We start from the raw sequence: 12,999 nt of genomic DNA on the forward strand, positions 1-12,999 counted from the left end.
ATTTGGCACAACAACCAGGATGTAAAGAAACAAATAAACCAAATGAAACATTGTTCTGGTTACATAACAAACACTGATGTGGGCAGTTTTTAGTTGTTGGGTGGTTTCCAGTGTTCGTCTTAATTGAATTATGTTGTACAACAAGATTTACTTCTATACTCAGCTATGAGGCATTATGATTGCATTGTTTACTTGTTTTACTTTTAGTTGAACTTTTTGGTTTACACATCATCTTGGGTTCCATGTTTAAAACTTAATGTGTATTTTCTACAACTTTTGTTCTGCCGGAAACCATAGCAATGCAGGCACCATCTCAGCAGCTGCCCGCACACTACCTGTGCACCACGATCAGTTGCTGAAGGCAGTGGCTGAGAGCTCACCCTTATCTCACAGTCTCAGGCCTGCTTTTCTGAGGTGTGCATATATCATAAGCTGGATTTGGGGAAATAGAAGTTCTTCTTTAAAATGTTTACCTCGGTGCAATTAATGCTGTGATTTACATGTGAAGAAGTTAACAATGTTTCAAAATAATTTAAACAGAGTAAAAAATACCCTTGAATCACACTGAAACCAGAAATTTAAGTGGCTATTTTCCAAAGATCAAGATTAGCAAAACCTGGTGCAAAGAGGAACACAACCGATTTTAGGGAGAGGTTGAAGCAGACATGGACAAACACTAAATGAGTTGAGCAGTGTGGCTGTGAAAGCATGGACGTTTTGCCTTGCCTGATAAAGCTTTATGTCTGGGAAAAGGGCAAGACACCTTTCTGTTCCTTTGCTCTGGATGCAGTTTGAAATATCACATATCAGAACTTGGATTTGAGGAAATAGAAGATCTTCTGTGAAATGTTTTTAAATCATTTCAATAGAGTAAAACATACTGATCCCCTGGAATTACACTGAAACTAGAAATTTAAGTTAACCTTCAAACAGCTAAACTTTACTCAGATTAAGAGTTAAAAACGTATATGTTGTCTATTATCAGATTTTTGGGGTACAAATAAAAAAACAGAATAAAAACAGGTTTTCCTCCATTCTCCTACTCAAACAGCACAAAGTGATGACGCCTTCTCCTGCTGACACTGTATGAGTAACCTAACAATAATGAAAATATCAGCATTTTAACTCAGTTACTGTATTTTCATTTCATTTGTACCACTAAAAAAATAATGTACCATAAAGGATCACATTTTACATGACAGTGTTACACTTACAGGACCTAAGGAATAAAATGGCAGAAAGAAAGAAAAATACACAGGATTTAAAATGTTTTTGCAGTGTTTTCTTCCCAGAGATGCGTTTTTATTTACATTTCTATATTAACTTTTATTAAAAATAGCAAGGTTTTATTAAAAGAGAAGTTTGCTCGGAACAGTTTAGAGGAAACAAGAGCAGTCCTCACGTACTTAGGAAGTACTTAGGAATACAAACAAAAATGTGTGTTAAGGAGATGGCACAGGTTATATATGTAACTAACCAGAGGACAGCATGCGCTTACACACAGTGTTTAAGTTTCATTCCCATTATTTCTTGTGCCAAACAGGTATAGAGGTCTGTCTGGGGGCAAGAATGCACACGGTTTTTGTACATTCAACAGGCTCCTTCAGACACACAAAGCAAAACCTCAAATTGCATCGAGGGCAAACAACAAATTTACAAAGTCTCTTGCTGTGCTCCAACAGTAACCCACAAGTGGGACAGGCACGGACCGAGGGACACACACAGACACCATGATATGAATTTAATGTCATATCTGGGCATTTTTCTAATGTGTCTAGTGACGGGTTGCAGCAGCCATTGTTTTCACAGCGGTCTTTTCGAGGCCGTGCTCCCTTCCATTCCTTCAAACACTGCCAGCAGAATTCAAACGGCCGTCCTTTTACTGCTGTGCACACTTTACACAGGACATTCAAATCTGATCCATTCTCTCTCGTCACAGAAGATCCACATCCAGGACACTACATGGAGACAGAGGTGAGACAATTACTACCTGATGAAATGTCTAATTACAATTCTACATTTACAGTAAACATAATATTAAAATGAAACTCTTACCAACTTAGTAGCAATTGTCTGCCTGGCAACGTTGAATTCCATTGTTTTTTGAAAGTACGTCTTTTCTTGAGGGTCCAGAAGAGCCATTTTACAAACCTCTGCAAAAGTCCACTCAGCACCACAACCAGACCCACCACACACAAACCTGCTTTCACCCTTTATTAAATAAGGAGAGGTGAGAGAATGATTAGACTCACATGTTGGAAACAAAACACCAAACAATTTGATGAGTTGTTTGTTTCCCCCTGTAAGTTACATTAAAAATCATAAATAGTGAAATATTTCATAAAACATCAGAACTGTATTGCTATATGTGGTAATTATTTGTCCTCCAGGGCCTCCGCTCCTGGCCGCCACCCGGCACACAATGTACCCGACCCCTATGGCGCCTCCTGCGGGTGGTGGGCCTGCGGGAGGATGGGCCCATGTCTCCTCTTCGGGCTGTGCCCGGCCGGGCCCCATGGACTAAGGCCACCAGACGCTCGCCCTCGGGCACCCTCCCCGGGCCTGGCTCCAGGGCGGGGCCCCGGTAACCCTATCCCGGGCAGGGTAAACTGTTCCCTCGGGGCAGACCCAGGACACGCTGGAGAGATTATATCTCTCGGCTGGCCTGGGAACGCCTTGGTATTCCCCCGGATAAGCTGGAGGAGGTGGCTGGGGAGAGGGAGGTCTGGGCCTCTTTGCTTAGGCTGCTGCCCCCGCGACCCGGCCCCGGACAAAGCGGATGAAGATGGATGGATGGTAATTATTTGATGAAACACACACATGATTATCACAGCTGTAACAGAAAAGCTGTAATTCAAAGCTTCACTGAAGCCTCGCAGAGGGCAGATCAGTCAGCCAGCATGCACAATCAACCATGTAGAAAAAGAAATGTGTGATCTATTAAAGGTTTAATTAATTTACAGTTAATTACAATTTGCTCTGTGTGTTGATTTAGGTCAGCGTAGCTTCTTTCTCTCTTTCTCTTTACATGACAGTAAAAGTCACAATCCAATTCATTACAAAAAATAACGATGATATAATTGCCACTGTTTTCAAATTTATTTATTTATTTATTTATTCACATTCATGTAACATTGTCCTGTTAAAAATCAATGCAACCCTGCCAACCCTTGTTATTTATTTATATATGTCTGCTTGTGTATTTTAACAAAGCCAACCTTCAGTGGCCTACCTGGTCCAACAACCTGCGACACCAGTTGGTGAGAGAGGTCGGGGTCACAGCGTGACCACAGGACATCTGAGCTCTGAGAGATTTGAAGCCTTCATACAAAACTGAGAACAATCACACAGAAGCAAAAAAAAAAAAAAAAAAAATCAATATCACAGGAATAAATGCCGATGCGTTTTGTTTGACCGTGGTTCATGTGAATGCAGGTAAAATTATTTTATTTTATTACTATCATTATTTTAATATAAGAGTTGAATCTGTTCGATGCCACTTTGAAAAGTGCCCACGTGATACTTACAGTCCAAATCATCCTCTCCATCGACAAATTTAAGTGTTTTGTCATGAGGGTCGTAACACTTTTCCTGTGTTGTTGGCACGCTTGGTGGCGCCACACTGCCAAACAGCAACAAACAGATCAGAATGAACACTTAACGGTTTCACTTCGAAAAAGAAAATCCACCTGAAGATAAAATAGTGTGTTCGCGGCAGTGTTGCGCAAATTTCGGATACTTGCACACGTTTCGTGTTTCTTCTTAATATAAACTTTTTGATCAGTATCACTGCGATGTCAGACTGTGACACTGAATGATCACATCGCGCAATTTGCAACAATAGAAGTCCAAACATAAGAATCGTTAGCAGTGAAATCAGACCAGCAGCTCGCACACACATCAGTCAGTAAACCACGCAGAGTGTTACCTGTGGGCCGGGGCCATCGTCGCTCTGTCTGGATACAGCCGAGAGACATCTGTCGCGGTGACGAACACCGGAGCAACACCTGACACTGGGTAACGTTTGGCGTATAAGGTGTCGAGCGTCTGACCCATGGTCGCTCTCTTAAAAATAATAGCAAAAAAAAATAAAAAAATCCGTAAAAATTCAGGTTGGTTGTTGTTAGGTTCGTTCTTGGACCGCAGTGCAACATATCATGACTCAAAGCTACAGATCCTTGAATCTGTCACTTCCTAAATACATCTCTCCACCCCTTAGTTTCACACTCCTCCGTCTCTTCCTCTCTCTTGTTGCTGGTGCTGCCGTAGATGGTGCAGAAGCTGCAGCCCTGCAGTTAACATGTCGGATCATTTAACAAAGTTTTGGTGCATCTATTTTTTAAAATATTTTATTTAGCAGTTTTAGTACAGAATATAAATAAAGAACTAATTAAAAAAATAGTCCACACAAAAAACAGACAACCATGTTGAGACATTAGAGACTCAAAAAAGAAGAGAAGGTACAGAAACAAAGGATATCCTTCCCAGTAGTAGTCATAGTTAATGTAGGAACCCTCAGGTAAACAAATGAATTGGCAAATAACTTTACAGAAAAAGTTGTCATAAAATGTGTTGACATAAAATGTTCTTATAAATGCAGATCGATGTTACACTGGGCCAAAAAAGGCCCCCACATCGTCCCAAATTAGTTTCGAGTGCCAAGTTTATTTAGTCTGAGCTTTTCCAGTTGTAGAACAGACGGCATCTTGTTGAGCCAGTACTCCAAACCTGGTTGGGTAGTTGACTTCCAAGTCAGTAGGATGAGTTTCTTTGCCACCGCCATCCCAGGGTCCGCTGCCATCTGGAGATAGAGGGGCAGCTGACGTGACTCTGAGGACCATCCAAATATTGCCAGGTTTTAATTTGGAGAAATGTAACAAGAATATTTTTGAATATTATTTGTGAGCTTCAGCATATATAAATATAAAAAAAAAAAATATATATATATATATATATATATATATATATATATATATATATATATATATATATATATATATATATATATACATCCAGCAGCTCGTCCCTGACTAGTGGTGCTGATGGGAGCTCCACACATTTCCAGCTGCGAACCATTGCCTCAGACTTGGAGGTGCTGATTCTCATGCTATGTAATGAGCTATGTAAAAGCTTGTTTTGAAAATTGTGACTTCAAAAAAAGAAGCTGAAGCTTTTGAGACCTCACACTCCCTGACCTTAAGTGAAAATGTGTGGAAGGATCTTAAAAATACTGCAACTTCTTTAACTGCTCAAACTATGTAATCAGTGACTCACATCACAGTAAAGGTGTTCATTACCTGCACAAACATCGAGAAAATATGTAAATTTAGAAGATCTTAACCTGTAAACAACAACATACTAAGCCGTAGAGATCAAACTTTAATTGCTTTCATAGTGAAACCACATCATCTTTAGACAAATTTAAAGGTTCAGTTTTCCTGGAAATATCTGAACTCTGTTCATTTGGATCCCACCTGTTATCCTTCTCAGGTTTGAGCAGTAAACACAGACGCTGACCTCTGCACACACCAGGGAACGTCCCCAAGATTGTTTCGTTTATTTTTCTTTTGTCACTTTCACTTTCTCTCCAGCAGTTACCAGAAGTCATACGACTGCAGATCAGCACTTATATGGTTTTGCTATATGTAATAAAAGGGTTAGTGCTGCTGAGAGTCCAGCTTTATTTATTTTTTTATCACTCTTTTATGAACGTACACCAGGTAGTCAAAGCTGATCCGACTAGTGACGCTGTGTTTCTTGGATTATGACCTGGATTTATTATTTTATTTAGAGAGTTTGGGGGATTATTGTGTTCCTTTTGCCACTGCAATGTTCTGAATGTGCATCAAACTGGATGTTGAAATTACTTAATATGAATGTTTGTACAACAGAACTTATGAATCCACTCAGGGCCACCATTTGGCACATCAACCAGGATGTAAAGAAGCAAAAACCAAACCAAACATTGTTCTGGTTACATATCAAACACATATACAGACAGTTCTAGTTAATAGGTAGTTTCCAGTGTTCAGCTGAATGACGGTGTTTGAAATCATGTTGAAAACCAGATTTGCTTCTACACTCAGAAGCATTATGATGAGCATCGTTTACATGTTTCATCTTTAGTTAAACTTTTTCGTTTACACGTCGACTTCAGTTCCATATTTAAATCTTAGTGTGTATTTTCTGTAATACATTTTCTGCAACCAAACCAATGCAGGCAATGTTCTTCATAATGTATCACTTAACCAGCACTAAGGGGGAGAGCAGAACATTCATGCTTGGAATACAAGCACCTAAGTTTACAATGGTTAACTGATTATCATTGAATCATAGGCCTTCATCATGGTCATCTGAGACAAAAGGCCCAGGTGAGCAACCTGGTGATAGGTCTAGAGGCCTGGGGCAAAAAGTAACACCACCTACATCAGGAAGAGATTGAAGGAGGTGTGGACAAACGGGGAATGAGCAGAGCAGTAGGACTGTGGGAGCATGGAAAAACAGATGTTTTGGCTAAACTGGTAAACCATTATCATCTTGAGAAAGAGTGAGACCCCTTTCTTCCCCTCTAGAAGAGGTTCCTTGGATCATCTTCTCAGCAGCTGCCCACAGCCTCTCCACGATGGCTGCTATCTGTGGCACCATGACCAGGTGCTGAATGCAGTGGGAAAGAGCTTAGCCTCATCTCACAGTCTCAGACTGGCTTTTCTGAGACAAGTATTATATATCATATATCGTAAGTTGGATTTGGGGAAACAGAAATTACTAAAATATTTGCCTCAGCGCAATTCATGCTGTGATTTACATGTAAATAAGTTAACTATGATTTTAAATGATTTAAACAGAGTGAAAAATATACTGATATCCTGGAATCACACCAACAACTAGAAGTTAAAGTTAACCTCTAAACAGCTAAACTTTAATCAGATTAAGAGTTAAATATTTTTATATTGTCCGTTATAAAATGTTTCACTAGAAATGAAAAACAAAGAATGAAAACAGGTTTACCTGCACTCCCCAACCCAACACCACAAAGTGGTGAAGCCTTCTCCTACTGAGACTGTATGAGTAACCTAACAATAATGAAAATATCTGTATTTTAACTCAGTTACTGTATTAATTTAGCTGTCCATTTCTACCATTTTTAAATAATGTATAATGAAATATCACATTTTACATGACAGTGTTCACTTACAGGATCTAAGGAATAAATAAAAATCCACAGGATTTCATTGAACAGTGTTTTGCTGGCTTTCCTTCCCCACAGATACATTTTTATTTACATTTACACATTGACATTGATTAAACATAACTACTTTGAAAAAAACATATTCTCTAAACAACTTATTATCATGTAGCTAGGACTACAAACAAAATGTGTGGAAATGAGACGTCACAGGTTAATTAAATCTGTAAGCAACCAGAGGACAGCATGTGCACACAGAATGTTTAACCTTATTCTGAATTTATAAATGAATGACATTTTTCAGATTTATCATTACAGTTCAGCATAACACATCTGAAAAGATCATATTTGGTAGTAAATTTCTCACTAATATAACACAATAATTTTTGTTTATAGCCTGATGTTTTTCAAAGCAGAGAATTTAAAACACAACATAGTGAATGTATTTAGAAAAGACACGCTCAGTAAAAATAAAGTGAAACTTAACAGCAGTGTTTCTTTCCCATTATTTCTTTTGCCACACAGGTATAGAGGTCTGTCTGGGGGCAGGAATGCACCGGGTCATCTGACATTTGCCAGAGTGCTTCAGACACACAAAACAAAACGTCCCATTACATCGAGGGCAAACAACTGATGGGCAATACTTCTTGCTGTGCTCCAACAGCAAACCACAGGTGGGACAGGCACGGACAGAGGGACAAACAAGGACTCCAGAATCACACTCATCGTCATCGCCATCCTCATCGTCATCCTCATCGTCATCGTCATCCTCATCGCCATCCTCATCGTCATCGCCATCCTCATCGTCATCCTCATCGTCATCGCCATTGTCATCCTCATCGTCATCCTCATCGTCATCGCCATCCTCATCCTCATCGTCATCCTCATCGTCATCGCCATCCTCATCCTCATCCTCATCGTCATCGTCATCCTCATCGCCATCCTCATCCTCATCGCCATCCTCATCGTCATCGCCATCCTCATCGTCATCCTCATCGCCATCCTCATCCTCATCCTCATACTCATACTCATACTGACACAATGTGATATCTGGGCATTTCTTTAGTGTTTCTAGTGATGGGTTGCAGCAGCCACCATTTTCACAGCGGTCCTTTCGAGGCCGTGCACCCTTCCACTCCCTCAAACACTGCCAGCAGAATTCAAACGGCCGTCCTGCTACTGCTGTGCACACTTTACAGAGGACATTCAAATCTGACCCATTCTCTCTCGTCACAGCGAATCCACATCCAGGACACTACATGGAGACAGAGGTGGGGCAACATTTTATAAATAGCAAAATGTCTATCAAGTCTAAATTCACAGTATATAATAACATGTTGATGAAACACTTACCAACTTAGTAGTAAGTGTCTGCCTGGCAGCGTTGAATTCCATGGTTTTTTGAAAGTACTCCATTTCTTGAGGGTCCAGAAGAGCCATTTTACAAACCTCTGCAAAAGTCCACTCAGCACTACAACCAGACCCACCACACACAAACCTGCTTTCACCCTTTATTAAATATGGAGAGGTGAGAATTAATAGACTCGCATGTTGGAAACAAAACACTAAACAATTTAAAGATTTTTTTCAGCACGTTATTAACCCTTTCAATCATGAATTATGACAACCTCAATCTGGATTTGTTTCTAAAGTATTTTATTCACTTTTAGTCATGAAAAAAAGATTTTTGAACTTCATTTTTTTAAAACCTGTTCTTTTTCAAATTGTTTTCTTTACATGTCCACTTAGGTGGACAACATACATTTTTACTTATGAATTGGGTATGGAGTGACACATCAGTCCAATGTAGTGGTTTATGTGCAAGTATGCCATCAACATAAATCCAAGAAAACAGCCTCTGAATTGCTGTCCACTGAAGTGACCACTACGCATGAAAGCGTTAAAACTACAAACACTGAAATATTTCATCATACATCACAACTGTATTGCTAGATGTACAAATAATGTAAATATTTGATTAAACAGAGTTATGATGCTATATTTTGTCTGAAAGCTATTTATGTTCTTTACTCTATAGAAACACTGAAATGATCACAGCTGTAACAGTACAGGTGTAATTCAAAGCTACACTGAGGCCTCACAGAGGGCAGATCAGTCAGCCAACATGCACAGTCACAAAGTTGGAAAAGAAATGTGATGTATTACAGGTTGAATTGCAGAGGCAATTCAACCTAATTGATTTAAACGTTACAATAGAGAAGACAGAAGCTGAACATTTCTGACTGTTTTATATCCCTGAGAGCACAGCAGGTTTCTGCTTAGAGAAGTTCATGAATTTACAGAGCAGTGAGCTGCTCTGTGTTGATTTCAGTCAGCGTAGCTTCTTTCTCATCTACATGAAAGCAAACATTACAATCCAATTCACGACAACAAAAAATGATGACATATTGGACCCTGTTTTCATTATTGTTTATTTATTCGAGCTCATAACATTGTCCTGTTACAAATCAACACAATCCTGCATGACACTTTTATTTATTTACTTGTTTGCTTGTTTATTTTAGCAAAGCCAACCTTTAGTGGCCTACCTGGTCCAACAACCTGCGACACCAGTTGGTGAGAGAGGTCGGGGTCACAGCGTGACCACAGGACATCTGAGCTCTGCGAGATTTGAAGTCTTCACACAAAACTGAGAACAATCACACAGAAGCAAACGATCAGTGTTACACGTGAATAAATGCTGATGAGTTTTATTTAACATTAGTTAGTGTGAATATGGGTAAAACTGTTTTCTTTTATTTTTATCATTATTTATATTTTGGATTTGAATTTGTTGGGCATCACTTTGAAAAGTGCCCACATGATACTTACAGTCCAAATCATCTTCTCCATCAACAAATTTAAGTGTTTGGTCACAAAAGTCGTAACACTTCTCCTGTTTTGGTGGCACGCTTGGGGGCGTCACACTGCGAAACAAAAAAAACGAGATCAAAATGAACACTTCTGATTTCACACAGTTTCTTCTTAACATAAAGTTTGTGATCAGCGGTTTTGTGTTTCAGTATCACCAGTGGCGGTCCTAGCCTGTCTGGCGCCCTGGGCGAACACTCCAATTTCCTTAGGGATTAATAAAGTATTCTGATTCTGATTGTTTCAGGATGACCTGCCATTATCCAATGACACATCTGCTTACCTGTATCTTTTGCTCATTTCTCCTCCTCTTCTTTTCTCTTTTTTCTAAACTGAGGACCTGATGGCTTTGAACTTTCCTTGTCCATCTTGGTTTTAACTTTGCACTCCAGTATGAACACCCATCCCCCATCCTGAGAATCATCACAACATAACCTAACAGACCTACACCTTAGTTCACAAATTCACTTTGGTTTATTTCTGGGATTTCACACAACCCAGGATTCAAATCATGAACACATAATGGGCTTGGATTTACAACATTATGAATGAAATGTGCTCTAATTGGAAGCAGCCGGGGATCCTCCCATTTCGACAGGTTGTGTGTGAGACATTAAATCACCAAAGTATAAAATATACATTTTGAATTGTTATTGATCCCTTTACCCCGAGTCCTAAAGTGTGTATTTATTTTCTTACTCTTCTTATATTTATTGTTTGTTTACTTGCCCTGTTGTAACTGGAGCCTCGTCCTCTTGTCTCTCTCGTCTGGACTGTATGTAGTGGAGATGACAATAAAGTTTACTTTGACTTCAGCAGCAAGCAGGCGCACCGAGGGCTCTCGTGCTCACTTTTCGCGTATAGAATTTCGAAAAAACATCGGTGCAAATTATAAGTCTGTATCATGATGTCTGCTGTTTTTGTGTTTGTTGGTTTGTTTTTATTTTGTTTTATTTTGTGAGATGGTTATTAGACGCTTCTCCAGCCAGCGAGAGAATCTCCCGCCGCCCCGCCCTCTCCTCCCTGTGCCGCAAGCAGCACGCCTATGCCATTTCCAAACTGCGCTGGCATGGCGTCGGGGCAGCATGAGTACGAGCAATTTTATTTATTTATTTATTTTTATTATTATTTTTTGCCGATGCCCGTGATGCCGCCCCCCACGATGCCGCCCCGGGCAACCGCCCGTGTCGCCCGTATCAAAAACCGTGAGTATCACTGTGATGTCAGACTGTGACACTGAACGATCACATCGCGAAGTGTACAACAATAGAATAAGTCAGTGAAATCAGAGCAGCAGATGTAACACACACAACAGTGAGTGAACCACGTGTTACCCGTGCTGCAGAGGCGGGAATACTGGGTCCATCGTCGCTCTGTCCACGGGGAACTCTGGATATAGGCGACAGACATCTGGCACGTTGATGAACGAAGCAAAACTTGAATCTGGGTAAGGTGAAGGCACACGTGCGGTCCGGTTGAACATCTGGCTTGGATATACAGCGATGGACTGAGAGTAGCTTTGGTCTGCGCTGAATGTACGCAGCGATGCTCCTCCCTCTCTCTCTATTCGCCCCGTGTGTGTGTGTTTCAGGGCCGTACCTCTGAATGACTAAAAGAAACTTCGGCTTTTAGATTCTTAGAGATTCTTGAATATGTCACTTTCTGATTACGTCTCCCCACCCCTTTATTTTTACCCTCTTCTTCTCTCTTGTTGCTGATGCTGCTGTGGACGGTGAAGAAGAAGCAGCCCTACATTGTGGGTCCATTTGACACATTTGTCACAGCTATTTTTAGTTTATTTTCTTTTTAGGTGTCAGCTTTTCAGCTCCACCTTTTCGCCACTTGTTTCCACACTAAACTCTGTTCTACAAGGTGCACCAGCGCACAGAGAAGAGGAGGTTGTGTTTGCATAAAGAGATCTTATCGGACAATACACTGTCGATAATGAAAATGAACGAATCAGCACACAGAGCAAATTCCCGGTATGCCGGATTACCACTCCAGCCCTGGGTCCACATTAAATAATACATTAAATTTGTAATTATTATTGTTCAGGTTTAGAATCAAGTCAAAATTTCGAGATTAAACTCGAAATGCTTTTCAAGGAAAATAGTAAAAAAAAATTGTTTCAAGTCAAACCACTGCCCCACGCTTCTATATACTCTACAAAATGCCTGGTGTAGATGGGTTAGTTAACTCAGTTACTAACTCAGTTACTTTTTAGAAGTACTTTTTAAGTATCTTGCCCAACACTGCTCCTGAGGTGGATGGGGCTTTCTCTCCCTTGGCCGATGGTAGGGAGATGACTGTGGAGGGCAACCAGTCTGTAGGAACAGACTAGCAGGGCAGCAAATATGACATTGTGTGTCTAATTCCTGCTGCTTTAACAAGGGCCTGCTTTCTTGCCGGGATGCATTAGAAGTAAATCAGTCCAAAGTTTCCCATAGACCTTGACTGTGCTCCTTCCTCCAGTCAGGGTTGCTTCATTTCCTTGGCTACTGCTGCTGCTGTGTGAATGTGTACAAGTTTCTCAACATGTCTGCAGCCTAGTCTCAGGTCATAGTCCTGAAGATATGCAGATGAGTGTATTTGACCTAACTGCTTCAGGCTGGAAGGAAAATGGTTGCATGTTCAAAGGTTTCTCTCATTCTAGGAAATTATACCACATCTTGTTTGAATCACCAATATTGAATACTACTTGCAGGTAGCGGTATATGTAAGTGGATCTCTGAAAGGATGACTTCCTGGCCTATCGGTTAGAATACACTGCAGTGTGTCAAAATACAGTGTGAGAATTTATTCATGATCCAGCATTTGCTCTAGCACAATATCAGCAGTAGGAATGACTGTGAGAGAAGCAATTCGGCAGACTCCCCACACAAGATTTCTCTGATACAGTCTACTTCAGCATGCATCCTCACTACTAATCTTCCAGTGGATGC

At 40.3% G+C, this 12,999-nt stretch overlaps 2 protein-coding genes across 2 annotated transcripts; both read right to left on the bottom strand.

Moving 5' to 3' along the window:
- Positions 1-1,246: 1,246 nt before the first annotated feature.
- LOC146714795 (uncharacterized) lies at positions 1,247-4,173 on the bottom strand. The gene is made up of 5 exons (XM_085451123.1): positions 3,929-4,173; positions 3,528-3,622; positions 3,233-3,333; positions 2,056-2,211; positions 1,247-1,958 (listed from the first exon to the last, which is right to left on the bottom strand). Exons 1-5 carry the CDS (start codon positions 4,054-4,056, stop codon positions 1,524-1,526), a joined length of 915 nt encoding a protein of 304 aa, XP_085307249.1. The 5' UTR covers positions 4,057-4,173; the 3' UTR covers positions 1,247-1,523.
- A 3,018-nt stretch (positions 4,174-7,191) lies between these two features.
- LOC146714796 (uncharacterized) lies at positions 7,192-11,642 on the bottom strand. The gene is made up of 5 exons (XM_085451127.1): positions 11,392-11,642; positions 10,019-10,113; positions 9,736-9,836; positions 8,540-8,695; positions 7,192-8,441 (listed from the first exon to the last, which is right to left on the bottom strand). Exons 1-5 carry the CDS (start codon positions 11,538-11,540, stop codon positions 7,692-7,694), a joined length of 1,251 nt encoding a protein of 416 aa, XP_085307253.1. The 5' UTR covers positions 11,541-11,642; the 3' UTR covers positions 7,192-7,691.
- Positions 11,643-12,999: the final 1,357 nt, after the last annotated feature.

The sequence above is a fragment of the Copadichromis virginalis genome, linkage group LG3, assembly GCF_057382275.1.
Source record: "Copadichromis virginalis isolate Kocher_CV1m ecotype Utaka linkage group LG3, C_Virginalis_male_GT1.1, whole genome shotgun sequence".
Taxonomy (NCBI): Eukaryota; Metazoa; Chordata; class Actinopteri; order Cichliformes; family Cichlidae; genus Copadichromis; species Copadichromis virginalis.

Coding starts and splice junctions, on each gene's coding strand:
- LOC146714796 (XM_085451127.1), bottom strand. CDS start 11,540: ATGTTCAACCGGACCGCACGTGTGCCTTCACCTTACCCAGATTCAAGT. Junction 8,696..9,735: donor GTCGCAGGTTGTTGGACCAG/GTAGGCCACTAA, acceptor TATTTAATAAAG/GGTGAAAGCAGGTTTGTGTG. Junction 8,442..8,539: donor AGACACTTACTACTAAGTTG/GTAAGTGTTTCA, acceptor GTCTCCATGTAG/TGTCCTGGATGTGGATTCGC.
- LOC146714795 (XM_085451123.1), bottom strand. CDS start 4,056: ATGGGTCAGACGCTCGACACCTTATACGCCAAACGTTACCCAGTGTCA. Junction 2,212..3,232: donor GTCGCAGGTTGTTGGACCAG/GTAGGCCACTGA, acceptor TATTTAATAAAG/GGTGAAAGCAGGTTTGTGTG. Junction 1,959..2,055: donor AGACAATTGCTACTAAGTTG/GTAAGAGTTTCA, acceptor GTCTCCATGTAG/TGTCCTGGATGTGGATCTTC.